At 41.7% G+C, this 24,471-nt stretch overlaps 1 protein-coding gene across 7 annotated transcripts in view; it reads right to left on the bottom strand.

Moving 5' to 3' along the window:
* Positions 1-24,471, bottom strand: part of VPS13B (vacuolar protein sorting 13 homolog B) — a 928,813-nt gene that overhangs the window by 405,764 nt on the left and 498,578 nt on the right. For all 7 annotated transcript variants that reach the window (XM_030553556.1, XM_030553553.1, XM_030553555.1 and 4 more), the window contains one exon: positions 8,420-8,547. In XM_030553556.1, the coding sequence (XP_030409416.1) occupies positions 8,420-8,547 (128 nt within the window). The remainder of the gene's footprint in view (positions 1-8,419; positions 8,548-24,471) is intronic.

The raw sequence follows: 24,471 nt of genomic DNA, 5'->3' as shown, positions 1-24,471 counted from the left end.
CACCAAATGAAATTAATAGGCAGCAGGTTTAAAACAAATAAAAGGAAGTTCTTCTTCACACAGAGCACAGTCAACTTGTGGAACTCCTTACCTATGGAGGTTGTGAAGGCTAGGACTATAACAGCGTTTAAAAGAGAACTGGATAAATTCATGGAGGTTAAGTCCATTAATGGCTATTAGCCATGATAGGTAAGAAATGGTGTCCCTAGACTCTGTTTGTCAGAGGGTGGAGATGGATGGCAGGAGAGAGATCATTTGATCGTTATCTGTTAGGTTCACTCCCTCTGGGGCACCTGGCATTGGTCACTGTCGGTAGACAGGATACTGGGCTAGATGGACCTTTGGTCTGACCCAGTATAGCTGTTCTTATGTTCTTATGAAAAAGCATGCATAAATAAACGAATGCATCATATAGGAGGTCTTAAATCAGAGGAATATACAGTTTAAGGTTTTCAAAGGAGGACACAAAGGATGAACCTCTAAAAAAAAACAAATTTTCCTGTATAAATCAGGCAATTACTACCTGTCACAGGAAATTATCAGTTTATATGTGGAAATGCCTGGTAGAGCATTCAACAGTGGCTTCTTAAGGAACACGTTACATTTCTCATTGGGCCAAATTTTCCCCTCATGAAATTCCAGCAAGTGTCAGCGGGATTTTCACATGCATCTGAAAGCAGAATCTGTCTCTCTCACCCCCACTCTCCCCTGCCCAATCCCACCTGGAAGATTTGGCTTACAGCAAGTTCTAGTAAAGAGAGGGAAGAACACATCCAATATTGATGCACTATATGTTGGATTAAATAATAATAATATATGTTATGTATCATTTTATTGATATGGAAAGTGCTTTAAATTATATGTAATCAAAATATTTTAAAATTAAAGATACATAAATTGCATATATTAAAGCTACCATATAAATCTTTTTACCTTTGTAAATAATTGTGAAATGGTATTTCTAAAATTGTGACTTTAACGTAAAATGTGACTGATCTATGTAACTGAATATAAATCTGTAGCAGTAAATCTTGCATTAATGTAAGGATCTGACAATCCAAGGGAAAGAAAATGAAGTAATCTGCCAGTAAGAAGTCCTCAAGCTGGGGGTCAGATCCTGTTCATGGAAACCATCTGGCTGGGACCCTCCAAGCCACACCAAACACAAATGATCTTTTAAAAAAATATCCTATTCATTAATGTATCGCAGCTGTACTGAGTGTTACTTCACTTTTCCATGGCAACATCCTTTCTGTTTCAAGGATCTTATTTCAGTTTTGGTAGCAACATGTTCTTGTGCCAATACTGAACATATTCATGTGTTAAAGAGAAAGAATTATTACAAATTCTTGAAATGGAATCACCTCCTATTTTGATTTCTATTATGTCAAGGGCTATAACATATACTAATGATAAACTAAGGGCAAAAGAACTGTTTTGCCTTCTAATTAAAAAGAATTAAGTGAACCATATTGTATTTAAGTTTTTACTAACATATATATATTGAAAGGTGAGTGGATCACCAGATCTCAGCTATTTAAAAAGGAAAATATTAATTTACTAAAGTAAGTGATGGCACAAGAATTGTTAAAGCAGTTTATACTATTTTTAAAATTATATACTGCATAAAAGAGAAGGTTGTTCAGTAGAGAGAACTGTAAAATATGTACTGTATTAGGAAAAAATCATCCTGGCTGTGGAGTGGCCACTAAAGGCCCAAAATGCAGCAGAGGTGCTCCTGTGTAGGAGAGTGGAGAAGATGTGCGAGGGATATCTACAGCCCCTTATGCTTCATTTATGCTACAATTAAAAGATTCACACCTTCCCTGCTGAGCCCTTGATAGCCAGCCCTAGCCAATCCAACTACTTGCTATAGTGATAGAAACTGCCCAATGGGGGAACTTTGTAAGGATATCTCTAAGCAGTGTGGCCTCTGTCCCCTCTAAGTCCCAGCCCTGCAAATGTATTCCTGCTGTAAAAAGGCTAGTGTGTGTTTGTCTGTTTTGTTTTGGGGAGTTTGGAGGGGGGACAAGATGGGGGTACACATATATGAGATCTAGGGTGACCAGACAGCAAGTGTGAAAAGTCGGAACAGGAGGTGAAGGGTAATAGAAGCCTATATAAGAAAAATACCCAAAAATCGGGACTGTCCCTATAAAATTGGGACATCTGGTCACCCTAATGAGACCCACAAACTGAAGAGATCCACTGGTCAGAAGTCTCATGTAGGGGAGGGGGGGATGAGGTTAACAATGAGGGCTGCCGTGGCCAAGCTGCACAGGTACTTGACTCCTACTTCCAAGTTGGGTAATAGCATTTTATTTATCTAGCTTTTCTGCTGGTGTACCACACAAGCTCTGCTTATTTGTATGTTGCAAGGGAGACAGAATTTCACACTTAAAGTTTGTTAAAAACATCTTAAAACGTAACTGGTAATATTTGACTGATTTCTTACTACCTTCTGAACAATGCACAGTTCACTGTTCACTAAATTTAAAACAATATTTTTATTTGGTCATGAAACTACAGAAATCAAAACTGATAGACTAAATTTGTAGATAAATGTTCCAAAATGGAAACATTTTATAGAAATTCTTGTGAAAACTTTAGGAACTCTCTTACTGATGTTAGCAGGAAATGAGCAGGATCATCCTATCAGTCTCACTGTGTGATAAATAACAAGTCAATTCATAGTCTCTCTCCCTCCCATACCTTCTGCATATTATTGCTAAGTTACATGTTACAAAAGCTCTCTATGTCCTGCACAAGGAACAAGAATATAAGTTAACCTGATTAGATTTCTATTCTTTCAAACAATAAAAAATTCAGTGGAAATTATACTCTTTAGAGAAAATATTACTTCAAATAATTGCAGGAAATAGGCTTATTTTTCAAAATATTTTAAAGCACATAGAGTTATCTACTGAACATTACAAATAATCATTGTACACTTATTGGGTTGTCATTCATTGTAACATTGCTCTTCAATTAATTTGGTTTTACTACAGATGCCTCATTATTCCCACTAGAACTCATCATTAACAACCAATTAAAATAATTGTTTATGCCACTTCATGATTTTAGCAACTATTAATACAAGTAACATGTGAAAAGTGAGTACCGCCCCCACAGCCTAGCTGCCAAAAGACTTCAAGGCTGCATATAAAACCCCACAACTAAATAATAAAAACTATTTTTAGTTAAGATTGAAAGTCTTTTTCACTGAAATGCTAATAGTTTACAACAAGTCCAATGCACAATATCTTCATGCAAGGGTCTATCATGAGCAAAAAGGGCCAGGGCTAAACCAGTACCAGTCTTAATTCCAAAACAAACTTTCTGCGACTTTGGTTCAACACATTTACTTACTCAAACTTTCACTAAAAAAAAAAAAATCCTTTGATGATTTTAAATTATCAAGTTCTATTTTATCCAATGACCAACTGCAGACTTTTATATTGTACAATTGAAAGAAAACCACCTGCAAAGAAATACACTCAACTTCTATATTTCGTCAGGATGTGCAACCCTAAATAATGCCAAGTCATTGTTAGAAATCTATTCTTAAATTACATATGTGGTTTCTCATTGGGAGCTGATGTAATTTTCTTTGGATGGCTTCTCAATGTGCCTCTTTCCAGCAAGTTAAAGAAAATAAATATTCACCAAAATTTATCCATGTATCTCACTATGTAAATTGAGATGGTATGGTGAAGAAACAGTGGAGAAACAGGGAAAATGGAAGAGAAACCAGGACAAATGAGCAAGTAATGTGGTTTAGGGACACAAACATGGAAAGTTTATTAAAAAGTTGGGCATACAAATAGCTATATTTCCTAAGCAACTCTAAGGGCATGTCTACACTGCTTCTGCAGTTTGTACTACAGGAGTGTGAATAGCAGTGTACACCAAAGTGTTGCACTGTAACTCCACTCCCTGGATGTACAGGTATGAAATACCAGTTTTTACTCACAGTAATGTAATCTTGTTTGAAGAGAGCTAAAATAATGTGAACTAGGAACCATTTAGTTTGCGCCTGCAGCATCCATACGGAGAAATAACAGCACAGCTCTTTGGTGCACACTGCTATTCAAACTCCTGTAGTCCAAACTGTGGGTCAGTGTAGATATGCCCTAAGTTACTCAGCACTAACAATAAAAATAATCACCTTACCTCATTCTCTGTTTTAAAATATTGCAGTTTATAAGCTTCATTTCCAAAAAGACCACCTTTAAAAACCTGAAGTAAAATCTTACTGAGGGAAACAGAAAGGAGCACAAGCTCTGGCAAGTTAAGTGTAAAAAATACAATAAGGCAGACCAAAAAACAATCTGAAGATCAACTAGAAACAAACACAAAAACTAACAGCAATTTTTTTTAAAGTACATCAGCAGCAGGGGGCCAGCTAAAAAATTAGTGGGAGGCCAAGGGACAATCAAGGTGCTAAAGGAGAATTCAAGGATGACATGGTAGTTGCACAGAAGCTAAATTAATTCTTTGTATTGGGTCTTCACTGTAGAGGATGTATGGGAGATTCCCACACATGATTCATTCTTTTTAGGTAACAAATTTGAGGAACTGCCCAAAACCGAGGTGTCAACAGAGGAGTTTTGGAACAAATTGATAAATTAAAAAGTAGTGCGACACAAGGACCAGATGGCATTCACCCAAAAGTTCTGAAGGAACTCGGATATGAAATTGCAGAACTACTAACTATGGTAGTAACCTATTGCTTAAATCAATTTCTGTACCATATGACTGGCAGATAGCTAACGTAAGAGCTATTTTTAAAAAGACTCCAGAGGCAATTTGGGCAAATAAAGGCCAGTAAGCCTAACTTCAGTATGGAGCAAATTGGTTGAAACTGGCAAAGAATTACCAACACGTAGATGAACATGATATGTTGGAGAAGAGCCAATACGTTTTTTGTGAATGGAAATCATAACTCACCAATTTTACGGAAGTCAACAAATGCATGGACAAGGATGATCAAATTGATATAGTGTACTTGAACTTTCAGAAAGCTTTTGACAAGGTCCCTCATCAAAGGCTCTTAAGCAAAGTAGGCAGTCATGGGATAAGAGGCTCAAGTCGCTGCTCTGGAAATTTCTGAGATACGGCATCTTTAAGGAATCCAACCAATGTAGAAATTGACCTCATGGAGTGTGTACAGATTCCAGAAAGAGGCAACAGGTTGTACTCTTGATAAGTGATTAATGAAATTCAAGGACTTCCTGAAGTCCTTAGTCCTGTTCAAGTAGAATGCTAGTGCTCTTCTAATATCTAGCATATGCACAGTCACCTCCCTGTTTTCATGATGTGGTTTTCGGGAAAACAACAGGAAGATGGATCTGTTGATTCATATAGAAAGTGGAGGCGACTTTAGGGAGAAACTTGGGATGAGGCCTCAGCGTTACTTTGTCTTTAAAAAAGACCATGTATGGTGGATGTGCCATTTCTCCTATGCCCCTAGCTGAGATGATGGCAATTAAAAATGCTGTCTTCATGGACAGTTGTAAAAGAGAGCAAGTTGCCATGGGCTCAAAGGAAGGTCTAGTCAAAGCTCTGAGAATTAGGTCCAAATCCCAGGTTGGAGAGGGTGGTCTCACATGCATGAAGAGTTCCAATGCCCTTAAGGAATCTCTGCATCAGCAGGTAAGCAAACACCAAGTATCCATTGACCTGATGGGGAAAGCCATTATGTCCACAAGACATAGCTTAAGGAAGCTGAGTGAGTTTTGACCTCTTAAGATCTAAAATGTAGTCTAAAATCAGAGAGATGGAAGACGAGGTTGGGTCTGTGTGCTTAAAATGACACAAAACTTGGAATCATTTCCATTTTTGTAGGTAAGTATGTTGAGCGGTCAACTTTTGGCTGACAACAACACGTCTTTTACCTCATGACAGCATTCTACGTCTAAGGTCTGGAACCAAATTAGAGTATTATGCAGGGCAGCAAATTAAGCATGTTTGAGTCTTTGCAGGATTGGAGCCTAGACGCTAAGGGCCAAGTTTTTAAGAGATATTTAGGCATCTAAAAATGCAGATAGGAGGTACCCAATGGGATTTTCAGAACGGTCCCCAAGTCACAAAGGGAGTTGGATGCCTAGATACATTTGAAAACCCCACTAAGCATCTATCTACATTTTTTAGGCAGCTAGCTACATTTAAAAATCTGGTGCTAAGTCCTTTGGGACAACAGTGTCCTTTTTATTTTTGTAAAGTGTTTTGTGATTTTACAGAACTATTTCAGTATTAAAATAGATAAAAAATACAGTTTCATATTCATGGCACTTAAAACCAGAAGGTATCTATCTGATTGTTTCACAAAAATATAACCAAAATTATAAACCGTAGATAAAAAAAATTTGAAAAATAAAAAAGTGGATCTAGCATTAAAAAAAATCTACCAATATCCTAACATCAAGGAATCGAGCTAATACATGTGTTATACAACAGTTTATCTTCACTTCCAGAATTTTTTTTTGAGAATGCACAAATCTATTTGTACAACCTCCTTTAATTTTTGCAAAAAAACCAGACAGAATATAACTGCAACAATTCTTACTTCTTTGCAAATATGAAAAACTGGGTATTTATCTTTCATACACCTCAACACATGAACTAATTTTTCATTTTCCTGGCAGATGCTTTGGTTGCAAAACGCCGGAAATGTTATTGGTAAAACAGAGAAGGTCACCAGGAGAAATTTTGGGCACAGGAGACAATTAACACCCTTAAACTCCCATGCCCTTCCCCACCCAATTCTCTCATTCATAACTCACTCCTTTATTATCATCATCATCCTCATCTGTTTGTATTGCAATAGAACCTTCATGCCTCAATCCAGGATCAGGGCCTCATTGTGCTGTACACTGTACAAACACATAACAAAAATATTTTGCTTACAAGTAAATATCTGACTCCTCTTTTCCAGCTGTCCTCTTTCCCAGTGGTGAAAATGACATTGGGGAGGGAAGAGACAAACCCGCTTAGAAACTATGAACCAAGGACCTGACTCAAAGCCCAATTAAGTCAAAAGATAGTATCTCATCAACTTCAGGAGGTTCTGTATTAAGCCACAATCCTGAAGCCCTTACTCAGAAAAACTCCAATTTTCACACTCTATGCTATAATGAAGTCAATGAGAGTTTTATCTGAGTACAGAATAAGTAGAGTGAAGGCTCTGGTATTTGGCCATATACAAGTGAATAAATTAATATGCAGAAGGGGTCATGGAAGATCCAATGGTCATGCTTCCCCAATAATAATTTTAAGTTTAACATGAAAAATGCATTGCTGTCATATTTTATACCATTGAATGGTCTCAATAAAGAAAAAAAATCTGTTAGGCATTCCACAAATATTATGCTAACTTTGGATAATTTCTGAGTGTCAGTCTGCATGTGTGCACATGTGCACATATGTATATACATACACGTTTGCCTGTGTGCACACATAGGGATGAAAAAACAGATTTGACAAAGAGCTAGGACTCAGGGGGAGAAGTGGGACTGGCTAGGGGGGAAAAGCATGTATTCATGTAATTTAAGGCTGTATCATAATGTGCACACACAAGGGAGTCAAATTAAGGTTACACAGGAAACCTTAATTGAGGCATTTCATAACTTCTGAATGCTTGCCTTTGCAACCTTACTAATGTTCTTTTAACAGTTTATTTGTGTGTGTTTGTGTGGTATATATACCTCTGACCCGATATAACGTGACCCGATATAACACAAATTCTGATATAACGCGGTAAACCAGTGCTCCGGGGGCGGGTGGGGAGGGCACTGTGCACTCTGGCCAATCAAAGTAAGTTCGATATAATGCAGTTTCACCTATAACGCAGTCAGATTTTTTGGCTCCTGAGGACAGAGTTATATCGAGTTAGAGGTGTATATACATTGTCATAAAAAAGCATTGCTTCCATTGAGTTCAAATTTATGCAGAACAGAATGGTACAGTTTAGTCTGAGTGGTCTACTTCTTATCTCAACAAACAAGCAAAAATATAAGTAAATGAGCTACCACTATGACTGCATTAATTACACATACTATTTCCATACTTAAAAGCACTGAAATAGTTTATTTTTAGAAAGAAAACTGCTCTGTGGGGCCAATTACAGCTGGTGTAAGACCTCCATACATGTGATATTAAAAAAGTAATGTTTTTAATGTTTTTCTTCTCCTTTTAAAGTTAAGTAGAAAGATAAGTCCATTGAATACAAATATTTTAAATTCTATGAATCTTTGGTGAATTTATCAAATAGCCATATTTTAATTTTCAGCCTGTAGTAATTTTAAAGTAAAATACGATAATAAAACGGGGAAGCTTTTTTTAATAGAGATTTTTTAAAAGTGCTAAAGCGCATAAAAAGTGGGACAACATAACTTTTCTCACTCCCTTTTCATCTTACCTGAAGTGTAAGGCGTTTAACTGCATTCCACACTGTCCCAATAAATTCTTTCATTCTCTCCTCAGGACTTCTGCAGCTCTCAGATGAGGTCAGCATGGCTTTCAATGGAAGTGACAAAGGCCTAGATTCTAAAGCAAACAACATACACTAGTTACTTGGATGATATGTACCTTCACTCAGTAATTGATTACTAGTACATTATTTTTTTATTTAAAGTCTATAAATAGTTTGTCTCCACTTCCCAATTTAAAATGCATGTTTCAGTGTTTACACTGTATAGCAGAAACTTGAGTGGACTAGTATTGTTTTATTTACTAGCTTTAAGCTTGGAAAGGGAATAGTATCAATTAAGTGTGATGAGAAATTCAACATTTTAACAGCATTTAGAGACATCCTAAATTTTTCCAATGTAAGCTGTTAAAAAATATTATGAAGAATGCTTGACCTAAGCAATTAAAGTCAGTTTTCAACGTGTGATGGCATATTTGACGATGTACTAGTAATAAGTTTTCCACATAATTTGCTGCCTGAGTAATCTAAACCAAGATTTAGTTCTGTAAACTTGATGCAAATAGCAAGACAGTCTCCATGTTAAAATTCAGTCTTTGACTTGGTATATTTAATTATTAATTTAAGGAAAGGTTTTTCAGCAAACATGCCAAAATATTCAAGAAAATTAAATCATCATTTAAATGTTGTTCCTAAACTTTAAAAAATCTAACAGGCTTAAGAAAATTCTAAAATGCACAAAAAAATCACAAAATGTTAGAAAAAATAAAATTTTCTAATAAGGAAAAAACAAAAAATGACTGCCTCATACCATATTAATAATATATTTAATTTAGTTATAAATATGTGAATATAAAAATGATTTAAATGAGGAATTCATTTACAAGTATGCCAGCAGAATCGAACTACCAGACTGTCACAGTGTCTGGCCCTTTGAGAGGAGGTGGGTCTCAGCCTCACTTGTGACACAATTAGCTTACCTCCCTGCATGGTGAGAGCCCGTATGATCATATGACTTATGGGTCATGTGGCTCATTTAGGTATCTTAGGGAAGAAACTCCTCAGAGGTAGGGTTACCATATTTCAAGTTGCTAAATAGAGGATACTGCTGGTGGGAGGGGAATCTGGAAGGGGTGGTACAGTTTCTATGGCAATACCATACCATACCACCCTTACTTCTGTGCTGATGGCGGCACCACTCTCTTCAGAGCTGGGCACCTGGCCAGCTGCTGCTGCTCTCTAACTGCCCAGGTCCGAAGGCAGCAGCACAGAAATAAGGATGGCAAATCCAGTAAACTCACACGTCACTATTAGGGCATGCCAGGAACTGAAGTCCTACAGGAATCAATGTTGGAAACAGGATGAGCAAGGAAAACCATGGACATTTGTTCATATATAAAAAATCTACCTGAAAAGAGATCGGACAAACAAAAAAGAGGTCATATCCGGGAACACCTTGATATGTGGTAATCCTACTCGGAGGCGGAATAGGGTGGAGGAGAGATTAGGAGGAACTCTACAGGAAGGAAGCCCTGGTAGCTGCTGCTCAGCAAAAGAGCAAGGAGTGACTCAAAGGAGCCCAGGAAGGGCTGACAGGGAAAGACTGAACAGAGCCTGGAAATAGCTGAATACTGAATCAAAGGGCTTTATGGAGAGTGTCTGGAGTGGAAGACAGACCAACCCCTCAGGATGCAGGGGCTGTGCCCAGCTTGAGGCTGGGACATAGACTCTGGGTTTTTTGTACTGGTCTTTTTGACTGGTATACTACAGAATGGGGCAACTTCCATTAAAGCCTTAGCTGTGGAGCCAAGTCACTGGATCAGCCAAACTCTCACAAGAGGAAACTGAGGCAAGGCCACTGCAGAACCACTCTAGGTTCATGAGGCAGTCATCCTGCAACAGAGATCTACCATATAACATTTTTTTCAGTAGGAGCAGCAATTATATGCATTTTCCACAACACATATTAAATTATCGCTTTGAGATTTTGGACCATCTTTTGATGTATTCAGCTTCTTCAACTTCTCTATTCTATCACATCCATGAATGGGCAGAGAAAATGGCAGGCATAAATTAAGAATTCTTTCTAGTTCATTTTAAAATGAATTTAAAATCAATAGAATTCTAATGCCTATAGCAGTCTGTAGCATATACACTCCGCCAAAAAACAACCAACCAACAGCCTCCTCCTGTCCCATATGCATCTTAAAATTGAATCTGGCAAAATCTGACTGTATGCCCTTCTCAAAGAAGTTTGGCCATTAGACAATTTCAATCATCTTTGAAAATATAGGAACAAGGCAAAAGATCACATTCTAAAGTACCCCCCAAAAGGGACATGGACAAGAGAGGGGGAGAGACTGAGGCAACAGCGTGCTCTCTTAGAAATTAATCTGTGATTTTTTTCCAGTAAAAAGCTATGAGAGGGTAAAAAAACCAAAAAACTTACAGCTGGCTAATAATTTAGGCAAAATCCACTTAAAAACTCAGTTTCAAAAATGTGATAGATTGTAGTTTATGGCCTACCTTGAAAAAAAAAAAAGAAAGCTGAATTTTATGTAGTAAGCAAGGAAATAAAGAAAAGGTGAAGAGATGGTCTGAAAAGCAGGAAGGAAAGATTATTTTGGTTGCAGCATTTGGGTTATAATGGAATAGAACGAGAAAAAAAGACATGGGAGAGTATAGAGCAGGACATTGCAATGGTAGTGAGGATGAAAGGAGGTAAGAAATGGTTACTTACTGTAACTGTAGTTCTTTGAGATGTGATGCAGACATTCCAAGTGTATTCCAGGTAGGTGTGTGCATCCGCTGGAGTCAAGAGACTTTTGCTTAGCAGTACCTGTACAGGGGAGGCGCTCATGCCTGTAGCCCCTTCCCTAGCTATAATAGGCAGCCCTGCCCTGACCCCCTCAGTTCCTTCACATTGACTATCCAGGGGAAGACTCTGGAGAGGGGATGGAGAGTGAGTTGTGGAATACATGTCTGCATTTCATCTTGAAGAACCACAGTTACAGTAAGTTACCATTTTTTCTTCTTTGAGTAGATGCAGATGTGTATTCCAAGTAGGGAATTAATGAGCAGTACTCCAATCTGGAGGCAGGGCTCAGAGTTTATCTGAGTAAAGGATCACAGGACTGCTCTGCAGACATTAGCATGAACTCTGGAAGAAGCGGCAATTGCCTAAAGGTCTGCAAATGTATGTGCAGACCACATATCTGCAGAGAAGGCGTAGCTGATGCTATCTCATAATCAGTCTTGATGCAAGATGTTATCCATCTAGAGATGGTCCGCGCAGAGACTGCTTATCCCTTCATGGGGTCCGCATAGGACAAGAAGAGGCAAGGCATGAAACTGTTCAGTTCTGTTCCAACAGAAGGCTAGACAATGTCTAATGTCTAGCATATGGAAGCATGCTCCTCCGAGCAAATACAGCACCTGGTTCAAATGAAACTGAGAGACCATTCTGGATAGAAACTTCAGGTGTGGCCAAAGTGTAACCTTGTCTCTGGAGAACTGCATGGAAGGAGGCATAGCCATCAGGGTCTGCAGCTCACAAATCCTCCTGATAGAGGTAATGGCTATCAAGAATGCAGTTTTCTGAGATAAGAGCAGCACTGGATGGGAAACAAGGTGCTTGAATGGTGGCCCCATTAGAGCCGCTAAAACTGTGTTCAGGTCCCACCAGGGGACTAGCTCTCACACTGGAAGATGCAGGTGAAGGAGCTTTTTCAGAAATCTTGTCACGATGTCATTGGAGAAAACCAATTTTCCTTAGACAGGGGGATAAAGTGCCAATATTGCTGCCAAGTGCGCTCTCAGAGAACTGAGAGCTAGGCCTGATTCCTGAAGGCGTAACAGGTACTCCAAGATAACCTGCATGGAAGCCTCAACCAGATGGTTCCTATGGGCCAAGGACTACATGGAAAATCTCTTCCACTTAGCCAATTACGCCATTCTAGTCTTCCTATTCTTAAGCAGGAACTCTTGGAGAACCTCTGAGAAAGTTTTTAGAGAGTGTTGGGGACAACTTCCTTGTGCAAGTACTGGAGGGACCAACTAGGGATCATGCTCCTCTTGACCTGCTGCTCACAAACAGGGAAAAATTGGTAGGGGAAGCAGAAGTGGGTGACAACCTGGGCAGCAATGATCATGAGATGGTCGAATTCAGGATCCTGAGAAAACGAAGAAAAGAGAGGAGCAGAATACGGACCCTGGACTTCAGAAAGCAGATTTTGACTCCCCGAGGGAACTGATGGGCAGGATCCCCTGGGAGACTAATATGAGGGGGAAAGGAGTCCAGGACAGCTTGCTGTATCTTAAAGAAGCCTTATTGAGGGCGTAGGAACAAATCATTCTGATGTGCAGAAAGAACAGCAAATATGGCAGGCAACCAGCTTGGCTTAACAGAGAAATCTTCTGCAAACTTAAACACAAAAAGGAAGCTTATAAGAAGTGGACAGAAAACTAGAGAAGAGTCTAAAAACATTGATCGAGCATGCAGGGATGTAATTAGGAAGGCCAAAGCATACTTGGAATTGCAGCTAGCAAGGGATGTGAAAGGTAACAAGAACAGTTTCTACAGGTATGTTCACAACAAGGAGATGGTCAGGGAAAGTGTGCAACTCTTACTGAATGAATGAGGCAACCCAGTGACAGATGATGTGGAAAAAGCTGAGGTAATCAATGCTTTTTTTGCCTTGGTCTTCATAGACAAGGTCAGATCCCAGACTGCTGCATTGGGCAGCACAGTATGGGGAGGAGGTGAGCAGCCCTCAGTGGTGAAAGAACAGGTTACAGACTATTTAGAAAAATTGGACATGCAATGTATCCGAGGGTGCTGAGGGTATTGGCTGATGTGATTGCAGAGCCATTGGCCGTTATCTTTGAAAACTTGTGATGATTAGGGGAGGTCTGGATGATTGGAAAAGGCAAATATGGTGCCCATCTTTAAAAAAGGAAAGAAGGAGAATCCAGGGAACTACAGACCTATCAGCCTTATCTCAGTCTCCGGAAAAATCATGGAGTAGGTCCTCAAGGAATCCATTTTGAAGAACTTGGAAGATCAGAAGGTGATCAGAAAAGGTCAACATGGATTCAGCAAGGGCAAGTCATGCCTGACCAACCCGATTGCCTTCTATGATGAGATAACTGGCTCTGTGGATATTGGGAAAGCAGTGGATGTGATATACTTTGAATTTAGCAAAGCTTTTGATATGGCCTCCCACAGTATTCTTGTCAGCAAGTTAAAAAACTATGGATTGGATGAATGGACTATAAGGTAGCTAGAAAGCTGTCTAGATCGTCAGCTTTAACGGGTAGTGATCAACAACTCGAGTCGTTCCTGGGCCAGTTTTTTTCAACATCTTCATTAATAATCTGGATGATGTGATGGATTGCACTCTTAGCAAGTTCCTGGATGACACTAAGCTGGAGGGGAGAGGTATATACATTGGAGGGTAGGCATACTGTCCAGAGTGATCTAGACAAATTGGAGGTTTGGGCCAAAAGAAATCTGATGAGGTTCAACAAGGACAAGTGCAGAGTCCTGCACTTAGGATGGAAGAATCCCATGCACTGTTACAGACCGGGGACCGACAGGCTAAGCAGAAGTTCTGCAGAAAAGGAGCTGGGGATTACAGTGGACGAGAAACTGGGTATGAGTCAGCAGTGTGCCTTGTTGCCAAGAAGGCGAACAGCATATTGGGCTGCATTAGTAGGAGCATTGCCAGCAGATCGAGGGAAGTGATTATTCCCTTCCATTCGGCACTGGTGAGGTCACGTCTGGAGTACTGTGTCCAGTTTTGGGCCCCACACTACAGAAGGGATGGGAGAAATTGGCGAGAGTCCAGCACAGGGCAACAAAATAATTAGGGGGCTTGGGAACATAACTTATGAGGAGAGCCTGAGATAACTGGGCTTATTTAGTTTGCAGAAAAAAAGAGTGGGGAGGATTTGATAGCAGCCTTCAATTATCTGAAGGGGAGTTCCAAAGAGGATGGGGTTCGGCTGTTCTCAGTGGTGGCAGATGACAGAACAAGGAGCAATGGTCTCAGGTTGCAGTGGGGGAAGGTCTAGGTTGGATATTAGGAAAAACTATTTCATTAGGAGGGTAGTGAAGCACTGGAATGGGTTACCTAGGGAGGTGGTGGACTCTCCATCCAGAGAGGTTTTAAGGCTAAGCTTGACAAAGGCCTAGCTGGGATGATTTAGATGGTGTTGGTCCTGCTTTGAGCAGGGAGTTGGACTAGATGACATCCAGAGGTCTCCTCCAACTCTAATCTTCTATGATTCTACAATTGTATGAAATGCCCTCTCTCCTCATTCAGCCATGCAGCTGCCACACTGTAAGGTGCAGGGAGCTGATCGCCAGATGCAGAGTGCAGCTGCAGTCCTGTGTGAGAAGGTCAGGAAGGAGAGGAAGTGGCATGGAAGGCTGAACGGACAGAGCAAGATCTGACAACCAGTGCTGCCTCAGCTATGCAGGGGCAATCAGAATGAGTCTGGCTCGATCTGCCTTGAGCTTGGTGATGACCTGGGAAAAGAGCGGGATAGGCGGAAATGCATACTGCAGAGTCGACTTCCAGCTGCAGTGAAAAGCTCTGGCTGAACCTCTCCTGAGAGCAGAACCGGTGACAATTTCTGTTTTCCTTTGTTACAAAGAGGTCAATCATAGAGATTCCCCACGTTGTGAACACCATCCGAAGCACCTCCATCTTTAGGGACCATTCAGAGAGAAAACTGATGAGATGACCCACAAGACGGTGCTGGACCCCTGTAAGTGGACAGCTATCAGGGGGATTTCCTCTTCAATACAGAACAACCACAGGCTGATCACCTCCAAGCAGAATAATCTGGAGCAAACTCCTCATTGTTTGTTCACATAGTACATTGCAGTGGTATTGTCCATGACTATATGAACCACCAAATGCCTGATGCAGTCCCAGAATGCACAACACGCATTGTGGATGACCCAAAGTTCGCGCAGGTTAATATGGAGCGTGGTCTCATGTTCTGACCACAGACTCCGCCTCCACAGCAAGTCCAGAGGCACTCCCTAACCCAGAAGAGATGCGTTGGTAACCAGTGACTTGGTTAGAGAGGGCCAAGTGAAGGGGACCTCCTGCAACATATTGCATGGGGACTCCCACAAGTGTAAGGACTCCAGGACTGATGGACAAAGGTGAACCAACCTATCTAGAGAATGCATGGCAGGGCGGCAAACTGTCCTAAACCACATGTAAAGAGGATAAAGGTTTAACCTGGCAAGATAGATGACCTGGGTACAAGCAGACATGTGGTCCAACAGGCTCAGGCACACACAGACAGTCATGGATGGTTGTGATTGCAAAATGAGGCACACCTGTTGAATCTCCTGGAATGCTCTCAACTTAATGGAATCTAACAGGACCCCAATAAACTCTATTTGCTGAGTAGGGGCCAAGGTTGACTTTACTGTATTTAGAAAAAGTCCCAAATGGTCAAGTAAGCACAATGGGGTGTGGATGTGGCAAGAATGTCCCTGGAGCTGTCCTTCTGCAACCAGTCATTGAGGTGGGGAGAAGATATGGATTCCCTTCCTCCTGAGGTATGCCATGACCACTGCCATGTATTTGGATGAAGACCCACTGGCCAGAAGAGAGGCCATACAGGAATACTATTTACTGGAAATGGCAGTCTCCTACCATGAAGCAAAGATACTTCCTGTCAGTTGGCCGAATGGTCACATGGAAGTAGGCATCTTAAAGGTTCAGAGCAGCGAACCAGTTGTTCTGAGACAAAGCAGAGACGATACATGATAGAATGACCACGTGGAACCTCAGGTATTTGATTGCGAAGGTTATGGATGGGCCTTATCCTGCCCTTGGATTTTGGTATCAGGAAATGTTTGGAGTAGAATCCATGATCGCAGTGTTCTCACTGAATCTCCTCTACCACTCCCAATTCTAGCAGACAGCAGGCCTGCTTGAATAGCAGTATTTCATTAAAGGGGTCCCTGAAGAGGGGTGGGAAGGTGGGGTGTGGAGAGGATCTGGCTGGTGTAGCCCAATTTCACAGTGTCTAGGACCCAGCTGCCAGATGTTATTGAGATCCAGGCATTGTAAAAATGAGCCAGTCAATCCCCAAAGGAATGGGGGGATGCTGAGGGAGGAAGGAAAACAATCGTAACAGAGCTCTGGACTGAGTCAAAATGGGCACTTAGCAGCTGCGAAAGAAGGGTGTGCAGAGCAGTCAGGCCCTGAGCTTCAGTGTTTCCTCTTGTGAGACCTATCCCTCTTCCTGGGCAGTCCTGCTGTCTCAGGGGGAAAGGTTATACAAAGGGATGCTGTGGTCCGTGTGGCTGTTGTTACTGTGCTCGTATTGACGTCTCTGTATGGGTGGCATGTATATCCCCAGAGACCTTAAGGGAGTCCTTAAATCCTTAAAGGAATGCAGGGTTTCATTATTCTTCTTCGAAAACAAAGTTCTGCCATCAAACTGCAACATCCAATACAATCCCTGAGTTGTGGAACAAAGACGCCCTGATCATAGTAATTGCCAAGGCCATAACCCAGGCCCAAGTGTCAGCCACATTAATGGCAAGACTGCAATGAGGTTTTTGCCACCAAGCAGCCCTCAACAACAAATGCCTGAAATTTAGCCCAGGAAGCCTCAGGCAATTGCTCCTCAAATTTGGCCATAGCTGACCAGTTGAGGAAGTTATCTTGCATTTATCGGAGATTGTTTACCCAGAAGTTATTTCCCTGTGAGTTTATGGGTATTCTCCTGGAGAAAGTCTGCCTGAATATCCAGTGATGAGACAACCTGACATAACAGGTCCTGGTATGCTGTGACGTCTTCTAGGACTGAAGGAGAGGACAAACCAGGCAACACCGCATAAGCTGTTGGCTGGATTACAGGCATATCCTGCTCTTCGGGCAATGTGTCCAGATGAAGACATTCCGGTGACTCCACAGGAAGGGGGAAACTCAGACATCTGGACCTGCGCTGTTCTGCAGCCACTAATGTTGAATGAGCAGGGGATCTTGCTCTTGACTCTGATGATGAGTGAGACCTATGGGGGCAAGGAGTTTCCCACGGGGCCTCAGGCAGCCACTGGTATGGGTAAGATATTGGTGGCCAGTAGGCACTGGGCCAGGGGCCTCCATCTCGGCCTCGAGGCACGTGCCAACCTTGGTAGCCATATTGGTCCACTGGTGATCTCTGGATGGGGAGACCAAATCTGAAGCCCAAGAGTCCCAGGACCATGTAGATGTGGCGGGGCAACTGCACAGGGAACCAAGAGGTCACCCCATTCATCCATAGCCAAGAATGAAGTTGGGATTGGCACTCACTGGTGCTGAAAAGGTTGGTGCCACAGGCAAGGTCTATCCCAATGTAAACAATGGTACAAGAGCACCCGCGTGCCTTGACATTGAGGGCAACAACACCCGCCATGGAACCATCTGCAGTGTTGATGTATTGGTGCTGAGGGAGGGCCTGGTACCCAAGAACCTTGTACTGTCTCCGGTACCATATACAAACCTACCCCCAGAACGGGTGCTTCCTGGTGCGATACCGAGACTTCAGGGGCATACTCCAACTCAGGAGCCATTGCGGGCACCAGCGGCAAGGTCAAGACCAAAAGGCAGAGTAGATCCACCGCAATCTGGTACACCAACACCACTGACTCTATTGGTCCTGATATCATTCCCATCAGTACCAGACTCAGTGAATGGCCGAGGGGCAGAACCAGAGTTGATGGTACAGGGTGTTGCACTTCCTATCCTGTACCGAGGGAGGATCATTTGCACCTATGCCATCCCACATACCAGAAATGGCACCATAATGGTCTGCATTCTTCTTAGGAGAGGCAGACGAATTAGCCTGGAACCTGGAGCACTCCTGATGGGTCTTACGCAACCTCTGATTTGATGCTGATGATGGAGAACAACTCTCGTACCTCCTCGGAGAGGTCTGTGCAACGAATGGGAGACAGCAGCATTCTCCAAGCTGAAGGACAATCTGCAGCCCAAGGAAGGCCTCGGTACCAGGTCAGACTTCATGGCCTGCTGAAGCAGGTGCTGTTTAAGATGAAGGTTCCATGCCACCTGAGTCCTCTTCTTGAATGATCTGCAGATTGAACAGCTCTTCATCAAGGCAGAGCAAGCAATGCATCTGTAGGTCACTGTTAGGGATCGCCACTCCACACAAAGGGCAATGCATAAACCTCAGTGAGGGCATCACTGGAGAGCACTACCACTATAATATATACTATAACCCTTAACTAACACCACTAACTAATTTAACTATTTACAACAAAAACTAGTCCAAGAGACAAATTGCGAGATTGTGAAGGAATAACCGCACAGAGTTCCAACTCTAACTGATGGGCAGTGACAAAGTACTGATGAAGGTCAGGGCGGTGCCACCTCATATAGCCCAGGGAGGGGCTACAGACAAGAGGGGCAAGTGCCACCCCTCAATGGGTACTGCTAGGCAAAAGTCTCTGGCTCGGAGCCATGGGGTGTGCACACACTTACTTGAAATACGTGTCTGCATCTACTTGAAGAACTAGAACATGGTCAATGGATGTTGTCCGTTGAGTTGGAGAGAATAAAACCAAATGAATACTAGAGATATTACAGAGAAGGAAGCATCAGGATTTGGTAAGAGCCCAAATGTGAAGGGGGGGGAAAATAGAACAGTTGATGGACCCTATAGAGATGCCTATCTGGATAACAGGGAGACTAGTAACTTAACTACAAGGAAATTTCATAGACAGGCATTCCTGAAAGAGAGACAGACAGACAGAGAGACAATGGGGAGAAATCAGTGAAGGGGAAGGTAATGGTGAACAAACAAGTTCAATGTAAGTGAAACTATTACAGTTCCACATTTCAGTCAGTAGGAGTGTCAAAATGAGTCAGCTGTACCAGAACACTCCTGAGGGGACAATATATTGTGAAAAGATACTTAACAGCTGGAAATAATAAATTTACTTTCTGATTTAAATTAATACTGAATTGAAAGTTGCTGAATTAAAGTTTAGTATATGGCAAGATTTTAAAACTATCATATGGTACACTTTGATTTTAAGGCTGCATTTGTTTAAACAATAGCAAAACAATAAAATAACTAGTGTTAAAATTTACTTTCCAGAGTAGTAAACAATCATCTTGAATCTTAGCAACCCTAAGTTTGATTACAAAAGAGTCTTCACCACAGACTTACTGTATCTTATGGACTTTTAGATATTTTCTTAAAAATGAATAACTCAGGATGCTAGAAGAACGAGGAGTACTTGTAGCACCTTAGAGACTAATAAATTTATTTGGGCATAAGCTTTCGTAGGCTAAAATCCATTTCATTGGATGCATGCAGTGCACTCTGTCCACATATCTATTCAAGAGACACCATCAGAGGACCTAATCACATCAGCCACACCATCAGAGGCTCGTTCACCTGCACATCTACCAATATGATATATGTCATCATGTTCCAGCAGTGCCCTTCTGCCATGTACATTGGCCAAACCAGACAGTCTCTACACAAAAGAATAAATGGACACAAATCAGACGTCAAGAATTATAACATTCAAAAACCAGTCGGAGAATGCTTCAACCTCCCTGGTCACTCAATTACAGACCTCAAAGTCATAATACCCCAACAAAAAAACTTCAAAAACAGACTCCAATGAGAAACTGCAGAACTGGAATTAATTTGCAAACTGGACATCATTAAATTAGGCTTGAATAAAGACTGGGAGTGGATGGGTCATTACACAAAGTAAAAACTATTTCCCCATGCTAATTTCCCCCCCTACTGTTACTCACACCTTCTCGTCAACTGTTGGAAATGGGCCATCCTGATTATCACTACAAAAGTTTTTTTCTCCTGCTGATAATAGCTCACCTTAATTGATTACTCTCATTATAGTTGGTATGGCAACACCCATTTTTTCATGTTCTCTGTGTATATATATATCTTCCTATTGTATTTTCCACTGCATGCATCTGATGAAGTGGATTTTAGCCTTGTTTTAGCCTTGTTTACAGAGGCTACTCCTAGGGAGCCCAGCATAGGGTTTGAGAAAAACTCCTACTACGCTTGGTTTTTATATTCCATTCATTTAGTGCCAGTGCACTGGACAAAGGGATTTGCCACAGCGTCTTAATAGGCTGCATGGTGGCCTCATTTATAAGTTGGGCGCAAAAAATCCATTAGTTTGTGGGTTTTCTTCTCCACAACTTTCCTTGCAATACCAAGGAAAGCAGCCATTCCCCTGAGGAGCTCTTGGTATATTTTAAAGTTGTCTGGTATCTGATGATGAGGATGATGCACTGATGACATGCAAGGGAGAAGCCTCCCAAGGTTGTCCAGTGCTGCTGAGATAGGTTGGTATTTCAAAGCAAGTTCAGACAGGTCTGCTAAATCTGTGCCAGTAGGTTGATCAGTGTAAAAGTACTCTTGATAGCAGCAGAAAAAGTCTCTCTTCCAGGTTATTTGCTACTAAGGGGGAATGGTAGTGTAGATTTTGATTCTGCGAGCAACCCCCAAGGCATCCAATACACCTAATCAGGGGGCTGATATAGTACTGGGGTTCGGTTGTGCCTGGACCAGGCTTCCCAAACTCTGGCTCTATTTTTCTCATATTTCCTTCCTTGAGTAAGAGAACAGGATCTGGAGGAAGTTCTGGACTCTCAAAAGTGTGAGACTCAACAGCCTGCCTCAGACTCCAACAAAGAAACAGAGTATCTGGAAAGCCAAGGCAGTGCCCAACTGAGAGAAGTCCTCAAAGACTGTGACCATGATCTATGCTAGTAATACAGTGCCAGATGAAGCATGTAAGGCTTCTTAGCTACCGGGGCCAGGCAAATGAGATGGAGCTGGTACCAGAGGTCTTGAAATGGACATGGAAGAGGCCAATGAATGTGGTATCAGGCCTAAAGTCAGTGGGTCCACAGCAGAGTGTAGCAGAGCCAACGAGTGGCGTGCCTGTGAGAGTGCCAGAATAAGGTCTTTGCTCTGAATCAATAGAGATGGCAGTACCACGAAGAAGAATATGTCCCTCACTGCCACATAGGCCTCTGGCATTATTGGTACAATACAGATGATTGTCCCACCATGATCAAAGATAACTGATATATTGTCATTGCTGAAGAAGTAGCCATGCTTAATGGTCCCTGACAGGTATCACAGTTAAAGGCTCAAGTCTATCAGTGTGAGGTACTACTGGGGAGTAGAGCTGAAGGATGTGCTCTATCATTGGTACTGGAGTGACCTTCTCCAGAGGAGTACCGTACCCTGGATTTAGAAGGACTCAATGGTGACTTATATTTCTGAGGCTGGAATACCTCCAATGTCTTAGACCCCAAAGACGACTTTCCAAGTGACAGGGAACTTCTAAAGCTTCTGTGTGCTGACAAAAGTGCGGAGCACTCTGGGAAGGAGTCATCACTGCGCTCCCTTTTGTCAACCAAGCACGTTCAGACACCCGCTGAAGCGATATGTAATATCACTCTTCTGTCAGTTTCTTTGTTCTGCTCTTGAAGCCCCAGCAAATCAAATACCTCTTATGTGGCCCTCAACTGAGCTCTTTAGATAGTAAGAATGAGGTTCATCAACAGGAACTGACTTTCAACAACCAGAACAAGGTTTGAAACCTGGGAACCTTGACAATGGCCTCCCTGGTACTGGACGAGGCCCGCCAGATTCAAAAAATGAATAGGAAAAGAAAAATGTTAAAACAAAAGTGGGGGAGAGGAGGGGAGAGTCCAAGGGATGAAAAACAGTACCAGTAGACAAAAAAGTGAGATAAAGTACCCAAACTTCGTTATAACAGAATAAGGCTGTGAACACACAATGCTCTAACTACTGACCACAGATGATAAGAAGGAACGGAACTGAAGGAGAGGTGGGGTGGCTACATCCTTTTTACCCACCTCCCCAAACATGAGAAGCCAGAGATAGGTGGAGCAGACCCTAAAGGTACCACTAGGGAAACTCTCCAGCACTGATGCATGAGACACACAGATACCTACAGTGTAACAGATATATGCAAGCACTCAAAAAATACCCACCTGGATACATTTCACTTACAACAAGATAATGAGAGTCTGGTGGAGATTTTTTGTGTGCGTGTTTTGGAACATACATGGACTATCATCCTATCATTATGATAAAGCATTATGTCAACGGGCTCTGAGCAAGCTTCCCCTCAAAATTTTGCAAACCCTAATATGAAACATTCTTGCTGTTCCAATATGGAACTATTCCTGTGCAACAGAATAACTCTAAATGGGCCAGTAAAGACAAAGATAGATTAGAAGCTTTTGGCTCAGTAACTGCAACTTCACACTTAAAACATAGTATAATAGAAGACTGATTTACTGAACAGTAAGTCATAGGAACCATTTTTCTGCCATCAAAGTAATCTTTTTGCTGCTACCCAGCCAATGTTCAAGCAGCTATATAGGTTTGAAAAGACAGATTTGGTAGCAGAGAAATAATGCATTTCTCTTAAAGAACAATCAGACACACTGTATACATTTTTAACTATTCATTATGTACACTATCACTGAATGATTAATGCAGCTTACCCATGATAATTTTGAGATCAGTTTTATAAACATATTGATTTTATCAACTCCTTAATCCACAAATAGTTCATAAATTAGGGGTCTGACTGTAACTCTTAAAAGTCCAGGAAGCAAATGAAAGTGGGGAAAGCATCAACCATCCTGAGCTGTCACTAGCATTCCAGGAAATTAATACTTATATCAAGAGCATCCCGACATGTCTCAGGCCGAACCCAGCCCTCTTAAAACTGAGGTCTTATCTGGTCTACATTATTCCAAGGCCTAAGCAAAGCCTGCAGCCCTTTCAAAGCCCAATGAAAGCTGCAACAACCCATTGCAGGCTTCTGCAAAAGGCAATCAACAGGCTGGGACTTCCTTGCAAAATCCAAGTAGATTGATGCCGGGTACTCAGAACAGGGGGTACTGTCCCAATTCACTATGTGAGTTGGGAGAATCAAGATGTGAAAGAAAGGACAAGTAGGAAAGACAGTGATTTTTCAGTGCCAGAGGAAGAAGTAGGGATCGGAGTGTCTACTGAAGGGCGGAACAGAAAGAAGCCTTCTGTCCAGCATTGCATTGTGTGGACAGACCCAAATATCTTTCTGAACAATCCCAATGCTAGAGAAGTGCTGGGATGAGTCAGGGGCAACCTGCCAATAAGGGAGGACTATTATTAGATGGCAGTTGTGGTGACATTGCCAGGAATGTGATGTGACCTGTCCTCCCAGCTCTGCAATCTAGGCCAGCTATCACGGGTCAGCTCAATTTTTTGTCTCAATTCAAAGTTGCACATCTCTAAGGATAATTATGACACTCAATGGTTACTGTTGATTTGATCACATCCTTGTGAAAATCTAGCAAAATTTCTTCTTCACAGTGAAACCAGTCTTGGGCAAGAGCTGGGCATCAAAGGCTTGATAGGAAAATTCCCTGGCTAAAACAAAACCTTACAAATTAAGAAGGAAAAGAAGGCCTGCTAGAGGTTGGCCGACTTGGAGTCTAAGGCCTGGTCTACACTAGGTGGGGGGATAGATCTAAGTTACGCAACTTCAGCTACATGAATAACATAGCTGAAGTCGACATACTTAAGACCTACTCGCTCCAGTGTCTTCACTGTGGTGAGCTGACTGCTGCCATTCCCCCGTCGACTCTGCCTGCGCCTCTCATGGCAGTGGAGCATAGGAGTCGATGGGAGAGTGCTCAGGGGTCTATTTACCTGATCCAGCAGGTAATGTAGACATACCCTGAGAGAAAATCAATATAAATGTAGGACAAAATTGTCCCACTATCTCATGAGACAATTTATACATACTATTAGGATATTAGGAAGTAGTAGAAAAGAAAAGCAGGGAAAACAGCAGGAGAGAACAAAAGCTTTCCAGCCAAAGAACAAATTTAGAAACAGCAGCAAAGTATATACAGAGAGGGGAGACACGCAGAGACAGAGACTTATAAAACAAACAAAACATAAAACCCCCACAGATG

The sequence above is a fragment of the Gopherus evgoodei genome, chromosome 2, assembly GCF_007399415.2.
Source record: "Gopherus evgoodei ecotype Sinaloan lineage chromosome 2, rGopEvg1_v1.p, whole genome shotgun sequence".
In the NCBI taxonomy this organism is placed as follows: Eukaryota; Metazoa; Chordata; order Testudines; family Testudinidae; genus Gopherus; species Gopherus evgoodei.
This window is presented reverse-complemented; position numbering and strand designations above follow the sequence as displayed.